Source organism: Scyliorhinus torazame, chromosome 10 (genome assembly GCF_047496885.1).
Source record: "Scyliorhinus torazame isolate Kashiwa2021f chromosome 10, sScyTor2.1, whole genome shotgun sequence".
Lineage (NCBI taxonomy): Eukaryota > Metazoa > Chordata > Chondrichthyes > Carcharhiniformes > Scyliorhinidae > Scyliorhinus > Scyliorhinus torazame.
Window position 1 is genome coordinate 103,347,273 of NC_092716.1, and position 21,123 is coordinate 103,368,395.

A 21,123-nucleotide genomic window follows, 5' to 3' on the forward strand; every position below is an offset into this window, starting at 1 on the left:
AAAGGGCAATTGGGAATTGGCAATAAATACTGGCCCAGCCTGCGACGCCCACGTCTCATTAATCAATTTTTTAAAAGGCATTAATGCCTGTTCCACCCTGTTTGCATCCTTGTGCCTAAAGTGATTATTGTCAACACGAGCAATTTTGTTTTTTTTCTAGTCCTTGCCTAGCCTAATGTGCAAAGTTCTAACATCAGCCATTCAACAAAAAATGGAACTCTTTTATCTTTCTCCCTAACCCAGGGTCCAAGGTCAATTGCAATCGAGAACTCAGCAGAAAGTGGGGTGGTTGGATAAATTGAATTTAACGGGAATTCAACCTGCGCTGCTGGCATTGTTCTGCATTACAAGCCAGCTGTTTATTATAACTCCCCAGGCTAAAGAGTGACTAATTTCTGCCTTTGATTTTCAAGATTGGTAAACTGCTTCCTAGTTTGTTTGTTTTTTGTTGCTTTTGCATTGTAATAATCTTTGTGATTTTGTTTTTTGTGCATTTAGGCCAGGTGGAGAACTAAATCCTGGTGAAGATGAGGTGGAAGGTCTGAAACGTCTAATGACGGAGGTATTGAAAATGTGCTCAGATAATTGTACTTCACTTGTTGTGTGGTGCATGTGCTAAAGGATCAGCTTGTCAGTCTGACTCGACTTGATCTTTGGTACTGTCCTTGTGTCACAAGATTAAATAGAACCTGATTAGTGGTACTTCTACTTATGTATACTTTCAGTATCTCTGGGTATATTACAGAAAGTTTATGGAAAATTGCTGTCTGCTCTAAAATTCTGTGCCCTTTTCTATGAAGGGTTTATTTGCAACTTGAAGTATGCTGTTTGCATTTAATATGGTCTTTCGCAAATGAGGGAGGGGTAGAATGGAAGTAGAGTACAGCAAAATAAACTTTATAATGGTTGATCATTTGATTTCTGTTTAGAAGCTAAGTAAATATTAAATGTGTTATGGTCTGTACGACTGTCATAAACATTTTCCGGGAGAGTGCGTGGAAAGCTTCAAGTAAACAAATCCAATAAAGCTAGCATCTTTCTGAATGGCTTAAAAAGGGTGATGTTCTAACATGATTCAGAGAGAAAGTAATGTACCTAGTGAGGTTTTTAGGGGGAAAAAACATGTTCAACTGCGTATTTCCACAGATTTTAGGCCGTCAAGATGGTGTGCAGCAAGACTGGGTCATTGATGACTGCATCGGGAACTGGTGGCGACCTAATTTTGAACCCCCTCAGGTCAGTGCAAAATGTTACCATTTTTGGGGGGGGTGCTGGAGGGGGAGGGTGGTGTGTGACTCACTGCTGTAAAATCAGCAATGATTCAATGCAAGACATTGGTCATTGTGAAATGTGCAGAAGCCTTGGATATACAGGCTTGAGTGGCACTTTCTGGCTTCTTGAATATATTGGAACAAAATTGTTTTTTTTTAAAACTTATTTTTATTCAAGATTTTACAGAATTTTTACAAAACCACTACCAAAAAAAAGGAAAGAAAAAAAAATTTAACAACTTAACACAAGGTGGGATAACTACAATTTACAAGAGAAATCTATCCACAAACCATACAGTTCCCTGCCTCTCTTTCCCCCCCCCCCCCCCCCCCCCCCTGGTTTGCTGCTGCTGCTGACCTCCTCACTTACCGTTCTGCCTGGGGAACCCCAGCAAGTACCTTCTCAAGGCAAACTTTATCCTCTCCAAACTTAGAAACCCAGCCATGTCACTAACCCAAGTCTCCACAATTGGGGGTTTTGCAGCCCTCCACATTAACAAGATCCGTCTCCGGGCTACCAAGGAGGCAAAGGCCAGGACTCCGGCCTCTTTCGGCTCCTGCACTCCCGGATCTTCTGACACTCCAAATATCGCTATCCCCAGACTCTGCTTTACCCGAGTGTCCAGGACCTTGGACATAGCCTTTGCAAAGCCTCGCCAGAATTCTTTTAAGTGCCGGGCATGCCCAAAACATATGGACATGGTTTGCTGGGCTCCCTGAACACATCACACACCTGTCCTCCACCCCAACGAACTTGCTCATTCTTGCCGCTGTCATATGCGCCTGGTGGACCACCTTAAACTGAATCAAGCTAAGCCTGGCACAAGATGAGGAGGAACTGACCCTGCCCAGGGCGTCCGCCCACAGGCCCTCATCCAGCTGCTCACCCAGCTCCTCCTCCCACTTGCCCTTCAGCTCCTCCGCCGAGGCTTCCTCCACACCCTGCAGCTCCTGGTATATGTCTGATACCTTTACGTTTCCTACCCACATGCCCGAGACCACCCTGTCCTGTATCCTGCGGGAAGGTAGCAGCGGAATTTCCACCACCTGCTTCTTCAAGAAAGCGCGGACTTGCAGGTACCTAAAGGTATTCCCTGGGGGCAAACTGAATTTCTCCTCCAGCGCCTTCAGGCTAGAGAAAGTCCCATCTACAAGCAAGTCCCCCATCCTTTTGATATCCAATCTGTGCCAGCTTAGAAACCCTCCGTCTATTCTACCCGGGACAAACCTGTGGTTGTTTCGTATCGGGGTCCAGACTGAGGCCCCTACCTCCCCCACTGACCCCAGATCCTCCGTGTCACCATCACCACCGGGCTTGTGGTGTACCGTGCAGGCGCGAGCGGCAGCGGTGCCGTTATCAGTGCCCCCAAGCTAGTATCCTTGCAAGACGCTGCCTCCAGCCGCTTCCGCCCCCCACTACCCATTTCCGAATCATGGATATGTTCGCTGCCCAGTAATAGCTGCAGAAGTTCTGCAGCGCCAGCCCTTCCGACTGCGCTCTAAAAACAGTCTTTTAACTCGCAGGGTCTTGTTTGCCCACACAAATCCCGTGATAATCCTGCTCGCCCGCTTGAAGAAGGACTTGGGGATGAGGATGGGAAGGCACTGGAAGACGAACAAGAACCTGGGGAGGACGGTCATCTTCACGGACTGCACCCTGCCTGCCAAGGAAAGCGGGAGCATGTCCCACCGCTTAAAGTCCCCCGCCACCTGATCATCCAGCCGAGTTAGGTTGAGCTTGTGCAACTCTTAGCCACCCATATGCCCAAATAGCGAAAGCTCCTCTCCACCATCTTGAGCGGGAGCTCTCCCAGTCTCTTTTCCTGGCCCCTCGCATGGATCACAAAAAGCTCCCTTTTCCCGACATTTAGCTTATACCCTGAGAAATCCCCGAAATCTTCTAGGACCTGCATGACTTCCCCCATCCCCTCCACCGGATCTGAAATATACAGGAGCAGGTCATCCGCGTACAGTGAAACATGATGCTCCTCCCCTCCCTGGACCAGCCCACTCCAGTTTCTAGACATCCTCAGCGCCATGGCCAACGGCTCGATTGCCAGGGCAAACAGCAGGGGGAACAGGGGGCACCCCTGCCTCGTTCCTCGATGCAGCCTAAAGTACTCCGACTGCAGTGGTTTGTGGACACGCTCGCTACGGGGGCCTGATACAGTAATTTGACCCACCCTATGAAATCCTCGTCAAATCCAAATTTGCCTAACACTTCCCACAGGTACTCCCACGCCACCCGATCGAAGGCTTTTTCCGCATCCATTGCAGCCACCACGTCTACATCCCCTACTTCCGAGGGCATCATGATCACGTTCAGGAGCCTCCGCACATTCGTGTTCAGCTGCCTGCCCTTGACAAACCCTGTCTGGTCCTCATTAATCACCCCCGGGACAGAGTCCTCAATTCGAGTGGCCAGGATCTTGGCCAACAGTTTGGCGTCTACATTAAGGAGCGATATCGGCCTGTAGGAGCCACATTGCAATGGATCCTTCTCTCGTTTAAGGATGAGTGAAATCGAGGCCTGCGACATCGTCGGGGGAAGGGTTCCTCTTTACTTAGCCTCGTTGAAGATTCTCAACAATAGCGGGCTCAACAGCTCTTGAGAATTTCCTATAGAATTCTACAGGATATCTGTCTGGCCCCGGGGCCTTGCCCGACTGCATACCCTCCAAACCTTTAACCAACTCAATCGGGGCCCCTAATCCCTCTACTAGCTCCTCCTTTACCTTTGGAAACCTCAGTTGGTCCAAAAATTGCTTCATCCCTTCCCTCCCCTCTGGGGGTTCTGACTCATACAATTTACCATTGAAATCCTTGAAGACCTCATTGATCCTTTCCAAGCTCAGGACCGTGTTTACCACCCCCCCCCCCCCCTAATTCCCCCAATTTCCCTGGCCACCTCTCTCTTCCGTAGTTGGTGCGCCTGCATCCTGCTTGCCTTCTCCCCATACTCTTACACCGCTCCTTGCAACTTCCTCAACTGAGCCTCTGCTTTCCCTGTGGTAAACAAGTCAAATTCCGCCTGCAGGCTCCGGTGCTCCTTTAGCAGCCCCTCCTCGGGGGTCTCTGCATACCTCCTGTCCGCCCTGAGTATTGTTGCACGTTTTAGCCTTAGTTTAATTGCTCTTGTTCTATCACCTTTGCTCTTGAGTCGCCAGGTATCTTTCTGATAGCGCCACGTGGTTCAAGTCCGAGTAATGATCAATAATCCAGCACACCGCTTAGTAATAATTAAATCAACGCACATTTATTATATACTGTAATCAATACTTATACATTAATTCTACTTCTAAGCTACTTCCCACAACTAACAGGCCAATACTTAACTTTGGGAGTGGCCCACCAGGTCAGGGAAACGAATGGCCTTTCGTATGGGTTCTGAGCCTGCGGGATTCGAAGCTGGTACAGGTCGATAGCTAGGAGCGCCTATCTCGTAGCGAGCGTTGAAGTAAGACTTATGATTTGAGCAGTTGTTGCAGAAGGGTCTCGAAGGGTGCGGAAGGATGAAGAAGGGTCGATTTGAAGTTGGACTCTATACTTATAGTCCCCAGGGTCTTCCTGCCTTTCGGGGCGGACCCTGTACTTGGTTCCAAGTGATTGGACTTCGTCCCAATCTCTTGGTTCGATATTCTCCAATGCTGGAGCGATTCCTTGATCGATGGGCGGTTTTGGGGTGGTCGTTCTCCTCTCTTTGTGTAGGCTCCTGCTGGCGCCGAAAAGTCTGGGTTGGCTTTGTGTGTCTAATTTGTTGCACATTGTTCCCGGGGATTGCTAATTAATATTCAGGTGGCTGGTGTTTTGTGATGCTGATGGCTGCAGGTATCGATTCTGTCTGGCCTCCCCAGAGGCGAATGCACAGTTTTACCTGCAGCTGCTTGTTTGAGTCCTGTTGGCTGGTATTCCCATCAGCCTTTTCCGTTCGCCATTTTAATTCGGGGTTGGCCATTCTAAATCGGGAGTTAGCCATTTTAACTGGCTACAGTATCTCCCCCACCAACCTCTCCCCCTCCATCCTATCCCTCTTCTCTCTGTGGGACCTGATAGAAATTAGCTCCTCCCTGATAACTGCCTTCAGCGCCTCCCAGACAATACTCACTGAAACCTCCCCTGTATCATTGGTCGCCACGGAGGCTCCCCGTCCCGACTCTCCCTTTGACTCCAAAAGTTGTTTCCGTTACAGCCAGCAAAGCAGCATCCCAGCCGTCCACCCCCTCGATCCACCTCTCTCAAGTCAAGCATCCGCTTAACCCCAATTCACCCCCCCCCCCCCCCCCCCCCCCCATTACACTCCCGTAAGTCAGCTGACTCATGTTGACCCCGGCCGCTCCTGCCTCTACCTCCAATCCCACTGTTGCTCCCTCTACGGGTCTCAACAACCCCCCCCCCCCAAACCAAGTGAGGGAGAGAGAGACCCCCCCCCCCCCTTATTCCCGTGTGTCAAGAAAGAAAAGCTCAAACAAACAAACTTTGGGTGCTATCCCCAACGACAAGTACTCTTCCTAATCTGCCCACAGACCTCCTCATCCACCAATAGTCCTACGTCCAGTCTCCATAGAGGGCGTTGGCCTCTCTCCACCCCCAGCCTCAACTCCACCCAGTGCGGAGCATGGTCCGAGACTGCATCGTCCCAATTCGGGGCATACATGTTCACTAGCCCCACCCGGACCCCCTGCAGCTTGCCACTCACCATAACATATCTTTTATCCGCCACAATACCCCCTGCCTCAAATGCCACCCGTTTGCTCACCAAGATTGCGACCCCCTTGGTCTTCGCATCCAGCCCCGAGTAAAAGACCTGTCCCACCCATCCCTTCCTCAGCCTAGTTTGATCAGCGAGCTCCAAATCGGTTTTTGTAGCATGGCTACGTCTGCCTTTAGCCCCTTTAAGTGCGAGAACACACGGGCCCTCTTGACTGGCCCATTCAGGCCCCTCCTGTTCCACGTGATCAGCCTGGTCAGAGGGTTGATTAACCCCCCCACCCCGACGACTAACCAGACCCTTTTTAGGCGAGCCACGTGTCCGCGCCTCCTACACACTCCAGCCCCCAGCCGGAGGCTCCCCGTCCCGACTCTCCCTTTGACTCCAAAAGTTGTTTCCGTTACAGCCAGCAATGCAGCATCCCAGCCGTCCACCCCCTCGATCCACCTCTCTCAAGTCAAGCATCCGCTTAACCCCAATTCACCCCCCCCCCCCCCATTACACTCCCGTAAGTCAGCTGACTCATGTTGACCCCGGCCACTCCTGCCTCTACCTCCAATCCCACTGTTGCTCCCTCTACGGGTCTCAACCCCCCCCCCAAACCAAGTGAGGGAGAGAGAGAGCCCCCCCCCTTATTCCTGTGTGTCAAGAAAGAAAAGCTCAAAGAAACAAACTTCGGGTGCTATCCCCAACGACAAGCAACTCCCCCCACCCCGCAAACTTCTCTCTCTGTCCGACCAGTCCCCACTGCCTGTGGCGCAGCTCTATACAAACAGCAAACAGACCCAGAACCTCGAGGGCCCAGAACAAAGGGGCAAAAAAAAAGAAAATATGGGGGGAAACCAACATAACACCGCCCCCACCGGGGTGCCCCAACAACATACAGCTGTCCATTAATTCAAGTCCAGCTTCTTGTCCTTAATAAAAGTCCACGCCTCATCCGGTGTATCGAAGTAATGGTGCCGGTCTTGGTAAGTGACCCACAGCTTCGCCGGTTGTAGCAGCCCGAACTTCACCCCTTGCTGTGGAGGACCGCCTTGGCCCGGTAGAATCCTGCACGCCTCTTAGCCAGCTCTGCACCCCAGCCCTGGTAGATACGGATCTCGCAGTTCTCCCACTTACTGCTTCGCTCCTTCTTTGCCCATCGCAGGATGCATTCCTTGTCGGTGAAGCGGTGGAACCCTACCACCATAGCTCTCGGCGGCCCTTTCGCCTTAGGCTTCCTTGCCAGGATTCTGTGCGCCCTGTCCAGCTCCAGGGGTCGTGGGAAGGCCCCCGCGCCCATCAGCGTCCCTAGCATCGTGGTCACAAACGCACTCGCATCCGGCCCCTCAGCGCCTTCAGGGAGACCCAGAATTCGCAGGTTCTGCCTCCTCAACCTGTTTTCATGGTCTTCCAGCTTCTCCTGCCATCTTTAGTGCAGGGCCTCGTGCGCCTCCACTCTAACCGCCAGGCCCAAAATCTCATCCTCGTTGTCAGAGGCCTTTTTCTGCACCTCCTTAAGCGCCGTCCCCTGCATCCTCTGGGTCTCCACCAACCTTTCAATAGAAGCTTTCATAGGGGCCATCATCTCAGCTTTTAAATCAGTGAAGCAGCTTTTGAGAAATTCCTGCTGCTCCCGTGACCACTGGGTCCACGCTGCCTGATCCGCGCCGGCCGCCATCTTGCCTTTTCACACCCGTTCTCCACTCCTCTCCAAAGCAGCTTTTTTGACCGCCCCACTCCTGGTCCACTCCATACAGCGCTGGGGATCCTCACTGTTTCCTTCCCACACCAGGAATCGTTGTCCAACTGCCGCTGGAGCTCCGTACAAGGGTCCAAAAGTCCGTTGTCAGCGGGAGCTGCCGACCGTGCGACCTACCCGGGCATAGCCGCAACCGGAAGTCTGGAACAAAATTGTTATAGCTCAAATTCTTTGCCTTGCTGGAACTCTGTAACTAGATTGAGTTTAACTGGATAGTACACAGGCATGAAGCAAAGGATCCGAACTTTGTTTAGCTGCAAGTTACTGAAATTATGTGCTTAGTCCCTTGTGCTGTACTTGACATTAAAAATCAAATAAGAGGCCCTCAAAAAGAAGCATCCTTAGCTTGTAGCGAATTTCCCATGTTTCAATTTTCATCTGTTCTAGCAATTACCCGCACATCTATTTCCCAGCAGCTCAGACAATTGGATCTGATAGGAATAAACACTGCCTATTTCCACTTTATAACAATGATTTTTAAAATATATTTTGAATTACACATTTCTAATCGGGTTAACTTCTACTTGATCATAATCCACACTGATAACACTTTGGTACAGACTTTTCTGGTTATGATGCATTTCTTGTACCTCCTTCCCTTGCCTTTGATGCTGTCTGTGTAATGAAAATGGACATTATATCTGTTTTGGCCCCAGTCACTATGCTCCGTGTCAGTGATGGCTTCTCTGCAAAGTCATTTCACCCTCAACACATTCATTCTTCCCTCCTCTCTCTTTGCTTTCAAAATTTGATTGTAGTGATTGAAACCTTTCAGGTAATTCTCTATTTGCCCTCTGCAGACCAAGTACAGCCTTCCTATTGCTACCCTCCACAAGGCACTTGGTAAAGACCAGGCATTAAACCCCAGATTGTTCTTGTTCTGTAGGGTTGGCTATTGACTGAATAGATTACTTGAGCTACTTTTCTTCCTTGTCTCATTGTGCCATCGGTAACTTGATCAATTTTCTACACAGCCAACAAGTGTTTGGCTGAAATCATGAATGTTTGTTTCTGGAATGTCATTCACCAATGTGATAGCAACATGTTTGTAGAAATTGTTCTGTGGCTGCTATTTTAACTCTTGGTGTTAACTTAATATGGCATCTTATATTGAGCAGAAATGTTTTCCTGAGAGCAATTCTGCTGATAAAGCTACTTCTCCTACCTCTTATCTTTAAATAGTGAGGCTTTGGTACAAACCAGACCAAGGGAAAATGTTTGGTAAAGCTACTTGTGCTGCGCAGGTTTTGGAATTATGAGGTGATTTTATCCACTATGAGAGAGGATATTAGTTTTTGTACCCCTTTCCCTAATCATTAATGAGTAATATAACAGCACACTCCTGAATTTAACTGTCTGCAGTAAACCTTTTTTTATTTTTTTTTTTTGGATCTATCTCTAGCCTAACCTCCATTTGCTCTGTTCTTAACATTTTTCATTTCCTCCAGTATCCCTACATTCCAGCTCACATCACCAAGCCCAAAGAGCATAAGAAACTATTCTTAGTACAACTTCAAGAGAAAGGTATGTGATGATATGTCTGCATGCAAGTGTGTGTGCATAATGTGCTTGGACATGCGATTGCATTTGCATGTGATCTGGTACTTGAGGTGCTCTTAAGATGAAGATATTGATTTACAGTTTAGAAATGAGCTTGCATGCATGTAGTATAATTCACAGTATATTTCACAACAAATTAATTGTTTGGCTGTTGTGCTCGATCACATTACAATTTGTGCTGAGCTTGGTGCAATGAACGAGAATGAGATAAACGTGAACATGTTCAAACAAGTGGCAGGTGTTGGCCATTCAGCCCTTAAGCCTGCTCTGCCATTTTAAGATCATGGCTGATCTGTAACCTAAAATCTGTATCCCTCCTACCCCACCCCTCTTAACCTATCACTTCCTTGGTTACTAAGAATCTGTTCACCCTTTGCCTTAAAAATATTCACAGACTCTTTGAGTTCCAAGGACTCCACAGCTGAGTGAAAACATTTTGCCTCGCCTCTGTTTTAAATCAGTGTGGTGATTATCTCTTCTAAGGAACACAACAGGCGACTCCTTATTCTTGAACAGGGACCCCTAGTTTTACATTCTCTCACAAAAGGAATTATCATCTCCACATCCACCCACATCTGCCCTATCAAGACATCTCAGGATATCAATGTTTCAATCATGTTGACTCTTGCTCTCCTGAACTCCAGCGGATACAAGCCTACCTGTCTGTCCTTTCCCTCAAGACAGCCCACCCATTAGTGTGGTAAACCTTCTATGAGCTAACACCGGTTAGCCTGACTTTGGTCATTGGTATGATTTTAGAGTCCATTTTTAAAGATGAAATTGGGGAGTACTTGGAAGTGCATGATAAAATAGGACTGAGTCAGCGCGGCTTCGTCAAGGGGAGGTCATGTCTGACAAATCTGTTAGAGTTCTTTGAGGAAGCAACAAGGAAGTTAGACAAAGGAGAACCAGGGGCGTGATTTATTTAGATTTCCAGAAGGCCTTTGACAAGGTGCCGCATAGCAGACTGTTAAATGAGTTAAGAGCCCATGGTGTTAAGGGTAAGATCCTGGCATGGATAGAGGATTCGCTGACTGGCAGAAGGCAGAGAGTGGGGATAAAGGGGTCTTTTTCAGGATGGCAGTTGGTGACCAGTGGTGTGCCTCTGGTCAGTGCTGGGACCACAACTTTTCACAATATACATTAATGATCCTGAAGAAGCAACAGAAGGCACTGTTCCTAAGTTTGCAGATGATACAAAGATCTGTAGAGCGACAGATACTATTAAGGAAGCAGGCAGGCTGCAGAAGGACTTGGACAGGCTAGGAGAGAGGGCAAAGAAGTGGCAGATGGAATACAATGGGAAAAGTGAGGTTATGCACTTTGGAAGGAGAAATGGAGGCATAGAAAATAGGAAGATGCTTAGGAATCAGAAGCACGAAGGGACTTGGGGGTCCTTGTTCACGATTCTCTTAAGGTTAATGTGCAGGTTCAGTCTGCAGTTAGGAAGGCAAATGCAATGTTAGCATTCCTGTCAAGAGGGCTAGAACACAAGACCAAGGCTGTACTCCTGAGGCTATATAAGGCTCTGGTCGGACTCCATTTGGAGTAATGTGAGCAATTTTGGGCCCCGTATCTAAGGAAGGACGTGCTGGCCTTGGAAAGGGTCCAGAGGAGGGTCACAAGAATGATCCCTGGAATGAAGAGCTTGTCGTATGAGGAATGGTTGAGGACTCTAAGTCTGTACTCGTTGGGAGTTTAGAACGATGAGGGGGTATCTTATTGAAATTTACAGGATACCGTGAGGCTTGGATAGAGTGGACGTAGAGAGGATGTTTCCACTTGTAGGAAAAACTAGAACCAGAGGACACCATCTCAGACTAAAGGGGCGATCCTTTAAAACAGAGATGAGGAGGAATGTCTTCAGCCAGAGGGTGGTGAATCTGTGGAACTCTTTGCCGCAGAAGACTGTGGAGGCCAAATCGCTGAGTGTCTTTAAGACAAGAGATAGATAGGCTCTTGAACAATAAGGGGATCAGGGGTTATGGGGAGAAGGCAGGAGAATGGGGATGAGAAAAGTATCAGCCATAATTGAATGGCGGAGCAGACTAGATGGGTGAAGTGGCCTAATTCTGCTCCGATATCTTATGGTCTTATTTGCATCTTTCCCTTTTAAAGGTGACCGATACTGTACAAACACTCCAAATGTGGTCTCACTCATGCTCAGCACAACTGCACTATAGCCTCCCTACTTTTGTATTCAATTGCCCTTGCAATAAATTATATCATTCTATTAGCTTTCCGAGTTACTTGCATGGTGCAGTAGGGCACCCAGATCCCTCCGAGCTCTGCAATCTCTCATCATTTTGATAATCTTTTTTTAATTCTTCCTTCCAGAATGGACAATTTCACATTTGCCCACATTATACTCCCTTTGCCAGATCTTTGCCCACTCAAATCCAGATCTTTGCCCACTCAATCCATCTACATATTTTTGTAGCCTTCTTATGTCCTCATCATAATTTTTCTGCCTATCTTTATGTCAGAAGCAAATTTGGCACCATCCCTTAAATCCCTCATCCAGGTCATTTTACATAAATTGCAAACCATTGAGGCCTCAACACTGATCCCTGGCACACCACTTGTTACGTTTTACCAACCTGAAAAATACTTATTTATGTCTACTTAGGAAGCAATCCATGCCAATATGTTACCCCTATAGCATGACTTTTTATTTTCCGCGATAACTTTTGATGTAGAACTCTTATCAAATAGCATTCTGGAAACATATAAGTACAGTACATCTACCGGTTCCTCTTTATACGCTGCAGGAGTTACTTCCTCAGCTCCAACTCCAAGTTGTTTAAATATCATTTCTCTTTCACAAAACTGTCGACTCTGCCTGATTACCGTGAGCTTATCAAGTGACTTGCTTTAACCTCTTTTAATAATAGCTTATAATATTTTCTCTACAACATGTTGGGCAAACTGGGCTGAGTGTCCTTTTTTTTTTTAAATGATGGGAGTTGCATTTGCTATCTTCCAATCTAATGAGATCTGCTCTGAATCTGGAGAATTTTGGAAAATTAAAACCAGCGCATCAACTATCTCGCTAGGCACTTTTGAGATTCTGGAATGAATGAAGCCGATCAGGAACTGGACTTCTTTCAGCCCAGAGCTCCAACAATTACTCCGTCCCACTTCCCAGTGACTGTAATTTTCCTGAGTTGCTCTCTCCCTTCCATTTCCTGGTTTATAGGTACTCCTGGGATCTTTCTTCCATCCTGTAGCAATGACGACTGATACAAACTACCGGTTCAATTCATCTGCCATCTCCTTGTTTTCCATTATCAGTTCAAATTCTTACCATAGAATTATGGAATCTCTACCATGCATAAGGAGGCCATTCGACACATCGTGTCTACACCGACCCTCTGAAACAGCACCCTACCTGGGCCCACTCCACTGCCCCAACCCTGTAACCCCACCTAACCGTTGGGCAATTTCGGCAGCCTTTGGACATTAAAGGGGCAATTTAGCATGGCCAATCCACCTAACCTGCACATCTTTGGACTGTGGGAGGAAACTGAAGCACCCAGAAGAACCCATGCAGGCACCAAGAATGTATGAACTCCACACCGACAGTCTCCCAAGGTTGGAATTAAACCCAGGTTGCTGGTGCTGTGATGCAGCAGTGCTAACCACTTCCACCATCTGGTATTACTGGCTAGCTGTCTCTCCTACTCTAATTTTTCCCTCCTTGATTAATCTTTTTGTCATCCTTTTGTTGTAACTTGTATTCGGTCCAATCCTCTGATCTGTCACCTGACTGCACAATTTTATATGCTTTTTCTTTGTGTTCTATCCTTTAACTGTGGGTATTTAGAATACCCAATTCTTAACCTCACAGCGCTGAGGTCCCAGGTTCGATCCCGGCTCTGGATCACTGTCCGTGTGGAGTTTGCACATTCTCCCCGTGTTTGCGTGGGTCTTGCCCCCACAACCCAAATATGCGCAGGCTAGGTGGATTGGCCACTCGAAATTGCCCCTTAATTGAAAAACATGAATTGGGTACACAAGATTTATATATTTAAAAAAAAAAAATAGAATACCCAATTCTTTTTTTCTAATTTAGAGGCAATTTAGTGTGGCCAGTCCACCTACCCTGTATATCTTTGGGTTGTGGGGGCGACACCCACGCAGACACAGGTAGAATGTACAAACTCCAGACGGACAGTGACCCGGGGTCAGGATTGAACCCGGGACTTTAGTGCCGTGAGGCAACAGTCCTAACCATTGTGCCGCCATGCCGCCCTTATTTATAACCTTTCTAATTAACTGTGGATGATGGGTCCATCCCTCAGACTTTTTCTTACTTGTTGGAATGTATTCTGAAACATCATCTTCAATGTTTACCACTGCATCTCTATTTTATTTTTAATAAACATTTTATTGAGGTATTTATGGTTTTACAGCAACAACAAAGTAAACAATGTACATGAATCTATAAACCTAGTGCAAAAGCCGTCTTCCTCCCTTACAGGTCCCACCTTTATTAACCCCCTACTCTAAACTAAGCTAGCCCCCCCCCCTTCTGCTGACAATTAATTTGCTGCAAAGAAGTCGACAAACGGCTGCCACCTCCGGGCGAACCCTAACATTGGCCCTCTCAAGGCGAACTTGATTTTCTCCAAGCAGAGAAAGCTAGCCATGTCAGATAGCCAGGTCTCCGACTTTGTGGGCTTTAGGTCCCTCCAAGCTAATACTATCTGTCTCCGGGCTACCATGGAAGCAAACGCCAGAATGTCTGCCTCTTTCTCCTGGATTCCCGGATCTTCCGATACTCCGAAAATCGGCACCTGTGGCCTCATTGCCACCATTGTTTTTAACACCGTGGACATGACATCCGCAAACCCCTGCCAGAATCCCGTAAGCTTTGGGCATGTCCAGAACATGTGGACATGGCTCGCTGGCCCTCCCGCACACCTATCTTCCACCCCAAGGAACCTGTTCATCCGGGCCACTGTCATGTGAGCCCGGTGAATAACCTTAAACTGTATCAGGCTGAGCCTGGCACATGTTGTGGACGTGTTGACTCTACTCAACGCTTCTGCCCAGAGACCATCCTCTATTTCTCCTCCCAACTCCTCTTCCCACTTGCACTTCAGCTCCTCTGTCTGTGTCCCCTGTGACCCCATGAGTTCCTTGTAGCTGTCAGAGACCCTTCCTTCTCCCACCCACCCTCTGGAAACTACCCAGTCCTGTATCCCCCTTGGTGGTAGGAGCGGGAAGGTTGAAACCTGCCTACATAGGAAGTCCCGCACCTGCAGGTAGCTAAATTGGTTTCCCCTCGAGCTCCCTCAGGCTAGGAAAGCTCCCCTCTGTAAACAGATTCCCCCATCCTCTCAATCCCTGCTCTCTGCCATTTCCGAAACCCTCCATCCATCTTCCCGGGGCAAACCGGTGATTTATTGGAGACCACACCGATGCTCCCACATGCCTCCTCCATTGCCCCCAGACCCTCAGGGCCACCACCACTACGGGCTGGTTCAGTACTGTGCCGGCAGGAACGGCAGAGTCGCTGTTATCAACGCCCCCAAATTGGTGCACTTACATGATGCCGCCCCTACCCGCCACCCACTTCCTGATCATGGCTATATTTGCCGCCCAATAGTAATTACTGAAGTTCGGCAGCACCAGCCCGCCCTCCCCCTGGCTCTCACGGGGTCTTACCCGCCCATACAAAGCCAGTAACTACCTTGTTTACCCATTTGAAAAAGGACCATTGAATAAAGATGGGGAGACACTGAAAAACAAACAGGAATCTCGGGAGGACCGTCATTTTCACTGTCTGCACCCTCCCAGCTAGTGACAACGGGAGCGCGTCCCACCTCCGAAAATCGTCCTTCATTTGGTCTACAAGTCGGGCCAGATTTAGCTGTTCCCATTCCCGCGCCACCTGGATGCCGAGGTACCGAAAGCTTCCACCTACCACTCAAAACAGCAGCTCCCTGAATCGCCTCTCCTGCCCCCTTGCCTGGACCGTCAACATCTCCCTTTTCCCCATATTTAGTTTATGCCCCGAAAACCGGACAAATTCCCCCAGAATCCTCCTAATTGCTTCCATCAGCTCTAATGGGTCTGATGCACACAGGAGCAGGTAGTCTGTGTAAAGCGAGACTGTGTTCTACGCCCTGGACCAGCTCCTTGAGGCTCTCAGCGCAATTGCCAAAGGCTCTATGGCTAATACAAACAACAGTGGGTAGAGGGGGGCATCTCTGTCTCGTCCCCCGATGTTGTCCTCTTTGTCCGTACGCTCACCACAGGAGCCTGATCCAACAACCTGACCGAGTCAATAAAGCCCTGCCCAAATCCGAACCGTCCCAGTACCTCCCACAGATATTCCCATTGTACTCAATCAAAAGCCTTCTCTGCATCCATTGCGACCATTACCTCCACATCCCTACCTTCCACATCCCTACCTTCATGATCACATTTAACAACCTTCTTACATTGGCCACCAACTGCCTTCGCTTAACAAACCCCGTCCGGTCCTCCCCAATAACGTCCGGAACACAGTCCTCAATCCTAGAGGACAAGATTTTGGCCAGTAGTTTGGTGTCCACATTCAATGGGGATATCAACCAGCTCGGGGTATTTGTCCCGCTTCAGGATCAATGAAATCATGGCCTGTGACATTGTCGGAGGAAGCACCCCATGCTCCCTTGCTTCATTGAATGTCCTCCACAACCGCGGCCCCAATATCCCAGAGAATGTTTTATAGAACTCCACTGGGTACCCTTCCGACCCCAGGGCTTTAATCAACTGCATGCCTTCAGACCCTCTGCTATCTCTTCCAACCCGATCGGGGGCCCCCAGCCCTTCTACCAGCCCCCCAAAGAAGTGCCTCATCTCCATCCCAGTTGGGGCTTCCAACCCATACAGCCTACCGTAAAACTCCTTAAACGCCTTATTCACCCCTGCTGAGTCTCCAACCAGGTTCCCGTCCCCGTCCTTTACTTTCCCTATTTCCCTGGCTGCCTCCCTCTTTTTCTAAGCTGCTGTGCAAGCATTCTGCTGGCCTTCTCTCCATGCTCATAAATCGCCCCCCTCACCTTTCTCAGCTGCTCTACTACCTCCTTGTGGTTAACAAGCCAAACTTCGCCTTCCCACGTCTAGCCTCCAGTGTGGGCACTGGCTACTCTCCTTGCTAACCTGTAGGTCAACCCAGTGTGGTGCATGATCTGAGATTGTAATCGCCGAGTACCCCGTGTCCACCACCCCCGTCAGTAGAGCCCTGCTCAAAATTTAAAAAATCAATCCGGGAGTACACTTTATGCATGTGTGATTGGCTGGAGAACTCCTTCACTCTCGGCTGCACAAATCTCCATCGGCCCCCCCCATTTGCTCCGTGAACCCCTTTAACTCCTTTGCCATTGCTGGCACCCTGCCCATCTTTGAACTCGACCGGTCTAGACCAGGATCAATAACTTGTGTTGAAGTCCCCTCCCATAACTAACTTATGTGAATCTAGATCTGGTATCTTCCCCAGCATCCTCTTTATAAACTCCACATCACCCCAATTTGGCGCATACACTTGCACCCTCTCCAGCTTCCCACAGAGCATAATGTACCGGCCTCCCACATCCGTAACTATTCTTCCCGCCTCGAACGCCACTCGCTTATTAATCAGGATCGAGATCCCTCTAGTCCTCGAGTCCAGGCCCCAGTGAAAAACCTGCCTGACCCATCCCTTCCTTAACCTAATCTGATTTGCTACTCTAAAGTGTGTCTCCTGTAGCATTACCACGTCTGCCTTCGGTCCTCCTTAGATGCGCAAACACGCGTGCCTTCTTAACTGGCCCATTTAGCCCTCTTAGATTCCAGGTGATCAGCCTAGTTGGGGGGCTCATCGCCGCCCCCCCCCATGCCGATCAGCCATCATCTTTCTTGGGCCAATCTCCAGCCCATGCCCCACGCCTCCACTGGCCCGCCCCCAGGCAGCCTCCGCCCCCGATCTCCTCTCTGTCCATCAGAAAAAGTCCCTCCCTCGTCAGCAGAAACCCCCCCCCAGTAACAGCACAATGTAAGTCAACCCCTTTGATAAGCCTAACATCTGCTCACCCCCACTGCGCTTCCCTGACCTAGCTAGCCCGGCGCCAGACCTTCACCCACCTATTGTTCCCCACCCCCCACGCTCATACACATTCAAACAAAAAACCAGTCCCAACCAATTGCCCGAGGGGAAAAAAAACTATAAACAAAGAAAAGATCAAACCGAAGAGCCAGCATCTAACAAACACACCTCCATCCCCATCAGTGCAAATGTAAACTTTAACTCACTGCAATACAATACAGAAATCAATACAGAAGGCATTACAAATAACGTCCAGCAAACGAAAAACAAGAAACTTTTTTTTTTTTTTCTTCTTTTTTTGCAGCAACATTCAACGGCCTCATTCTGCCACCAGCCCTTTCCTTTTCGTGAAGTCCATCGCTTCCTCAGGCGACTCGAAATAAAAATGTTGCTCCTCATATGTGACCCAGAGACGGGCCGGATACAACAGTCCAAACTTTCTTAAAAGGGTTGACTTTATCTGATTAAACCCCGCTCTTCTCCTGGCCACCTTTGCACTCTGGTCCTGATAGATCCGCAGGATACTGTTCTCACATTTACAGCTCCGTGTCTGCCTGGTCCACTGTAAAATATGTTCCTTGTCCAAGTACCTGTGGAATCCCACCACCATTGCCCCCAACACTCGCGGCTTCCTCGCGAGCGCTCTGTGAGCCCTGTCCACCTCAAAAGGTCGGGAGAACATCCCATCCCTCAGCAGCTTCTCGAACATGCCCGCTATGTCTGCCCCAGCATCCGCTCCTTCGGATCCTCCGGGAGACCGACAATTTTCAGGTTCTGCCGGCGGGACCTATTCTCTAGGTGCTCCACCTTCTCCAGGTGCCTTTTTTTGCTGGTCTCTCTGCACCCCCACCTCCAACTCCACCGCAGTTTGATGTTCCTCCTGCTCAGCCAGCGACTTCTCTACTTTCTGGATCGCCTGATCTTGGGCGCCCAATCTGAGCTCCAGCCACGCAATTGATTCTTTAATCGGGTCCAAGCATTCCTGCTTCTGCTTGGCGAAGCCATCCTGGATAAATTGCATCAGCTGCTCCGTTGACCGCTGGGTCTTCGGGCCAGGACTCTGGTCATTCACCATGCTTTCTTCCGCTGCAGCTTCAGCCCGAGCCTTCTCTGTTTGTCTGGTTCTTCCTTTGCGAGCAGTTCTAGTCCGCCTCGCCTGCCTTCACCCGTTGCAGCTTCAGCCCAGGCCTTCTCTGTCGTCTGTTTCTTCCTTTGTGAGCAGTTCTAGTCCGCCTCCATGCATCGATGTGGGAATCCAATCAACAATTGTCTCTACCATCAATTTTCCAAATCAAGTCCTGTAAAAAATCGGGGGCATAGGTCCGACTCGAGCGGGAGCCACAATGTGTGACCTACTCCTTCATAGCTGCCACCGGACGTCTCACTGCATCTCTATTACCTATCCTTCAACCTAATTTACCTATTCACTTTAGCCAGCTTAGCTTTCATGCCCTCATAATTACCTGTTGAGTTTAAAAACAGTCTCCGAGCAACTCTCCTCTCCCTCCAACTGACTGTAAAATTCAATCATGTCATTCTTACTGCTACCAAGGAACACCTTCACTATGCGATCAGTAATTACTCCCATCTCATTGCACAATACCATTTCTAATATAGCCTGCTTTCTGGTTGGCTTCAGAACATGCTGTTCTAAGAAACTACCCCAAAAACACCCAATTAACTCAACCTTTGTGCATCTGATGTTTCCAATCTGTAATCTCCCATGATAACGCTGTACCTTTTACGAACAAGCTCTCATTAATTCTTCCTTTATGCTCCACCCTACAACGTGGTTACTGTTGGGAGACCTGTACACTAATTCCCCAAGGGACTTATCTTTACCCAATCGGTTTCCACATCCTGGTTTCTTGAACGTAGGCCCTCCCTCTGTGTTGTTCTAGCATCATTAACTAACAGAGCCAGTTCTCAACTTTTTCCCCTCTCCCTGTGCTTCCTTATTTCCTGTGCCCTTTGACATCCTGGTCCCACTCATATCCTCCTGCAGCCATGTCTCTGTAATGGCTACAAATTTTACTTCTTTCCGTGTGTTCTGAGTTCATCTGTTTTGTTTTGAATGCTATGTCCATTCCGACACTGTTTTCCGTTTTATCCTTTTGTTATTTTAATCTCCTAACCTTGTCCCTTGATTTACTGTTAGATTTGTACACTCTATCCCTTCCTATCACTTTTCATTTCCCATAATAATAGCTTTCTCTTTTGTCTGGTCTCTTCTCTTTCATTTGCTACATTTTCCAAAATGTAATCCCTTGCCCCCACTTTAGTTTGAAACCCCCTCTACTTCCCTAGTACTGTGGCAAGAACATTGCTCCCAGCATAGTTCAGGTGTAGGGCATCCCAATGGTACAGATCTGACTTTCCCTAGTACTGGTGCCAGTGCCCCATGGGTGACATGATAGCATAGTGGCTAGCACAGTTGCTTCGCAGCTCTGGGGTCCCAGGTTCGATTCCCGCATTGGGTCACTCTCTGTGCAGAATCTGCATGTTCTCCCCGTGTACCATCCGCCTTGCCCTGCCATTAAATAGGATCATGGCTGATCTATGGCGGCTTCAACTCCTTCTGTGTCCTTTCCCCATGGCCCTCTATTACTCGATCTATCAAATATTTATCCACTTTAAATACTTCTAATGATCTGCCAACTGGGGCAAAGAATTCTAGAGATTTACCACCCACTGCAAAAACAAATTTCTATTGTTTTAAATAACCAGCCCTTTATCTTGCAGTTATGCCCCTTATTCGATACTCTCCCACTAGTGAAACATTACTGTATACCCTGTCAAACCCCCTCAGGATCTTGTATATTTGAATAAGGTCACTCTCCCTCTTCGAGATTCAAAGGAACACCGATCCAGACTATTTAATCTCGCTTGATGAGACATCCCAGGAATTAGCCTGGTGAATCTCGTTTGAATTGCCTCCGATGTTACTGTATTGTTTTTAGGTAAGGGGTCCAAAACTGTATGAAGTATTCCAGGTGGGGCCTCACGAACGCCCTGTGCAATTAACTCCAACCCCTTTGCAATAAAGGCCAAAACACCATTTGCCACTGTAGCTACTTGTTCGACCTGCCTGCTAGCTTTTTGTGATTCATGCATTCGAAAACCTTCATCTCTCTAATCGGATTTGTCCTAAGCTAATTTGCATATGTCTCGGGTAATGATTATGACCCTTTAGGTTCTGCTTAATTTAGTGCCTGGATCCTCCTTTTGTACTGCTCCTTTTTGTACTGCTGATATTGTTGGTACCTGTGTTGACTAAACAACTGGATCCTCCCCATCCCACTGCAAGTTCCTCTCCAATCCTGAGCAGATATCCTGAACACTGGCAGGGAACATGGTCATCTGGACTTGTGCTCTTCGCTGCAGAGAAACAATATCAATCCTCCTATTTGAATGGCTTCTACAGTACAGTGGTGAGTTAACTCATCCACCCTGTAGCCTCCACTCTCATCCAAACGAGCCTCAGACCTGTTGTACAATTCTAAAAGCTGAGGCAACCTGCTCCAGCCCTCTTGAATACTCTTGCCTGCCTCACTTGCAAGCCCTGTCCTAAGAGGTGTGACTGATTTTCCCCCCCCCTGACTATTTTGCACCTTCGAGTCAACTAAGCCCCCACCAGATACTCTCCAAACAACCTAGCTGTTTCTCCTGAAAAAGCACAATATCACTTCCTGAAGGTTAAGAAAGTTAGAAAGCAAAAGAGCATCTCTTTCCTTCCTCCCCTTACTCAATTATCCAATTCCCA

The 21,123-nt window shown here is 48.3% G+C and overlaps 1 protein-coding gene across 2 annotated transcripts in view; it reads left to right on the forward strand.

The window, feature by feature from the left end:
• nudt21 (nudix hydrolase 21) overlaps window positions 1-21,123 on the forward strand; it is a 39,193-nt gene that overhangs the window by 10,647 nt on the left and 7,423 nt on the right. Inside the window, exons 3-5 of one of the 2 annotated variants that reach the window (XM_072518541.1) lie at window positions 499-562; window positions 1,147-1,236; window positions 9,172-9,247. In XM_072518541.1, the coding sequence (XP_072374642.1) occupies window positions 499-562; window positions 1,147-1,236; window positions 9,172-9,247 (230 nt within the window). The remainder of the gene's footprint in view (window positions 1-498; window positions 563-1,146; window positions 1,237-9,171; window positions 9,248-21,123) is intronic. The other variant, XM_072518542.1, reaches the window with a different exon arrangement.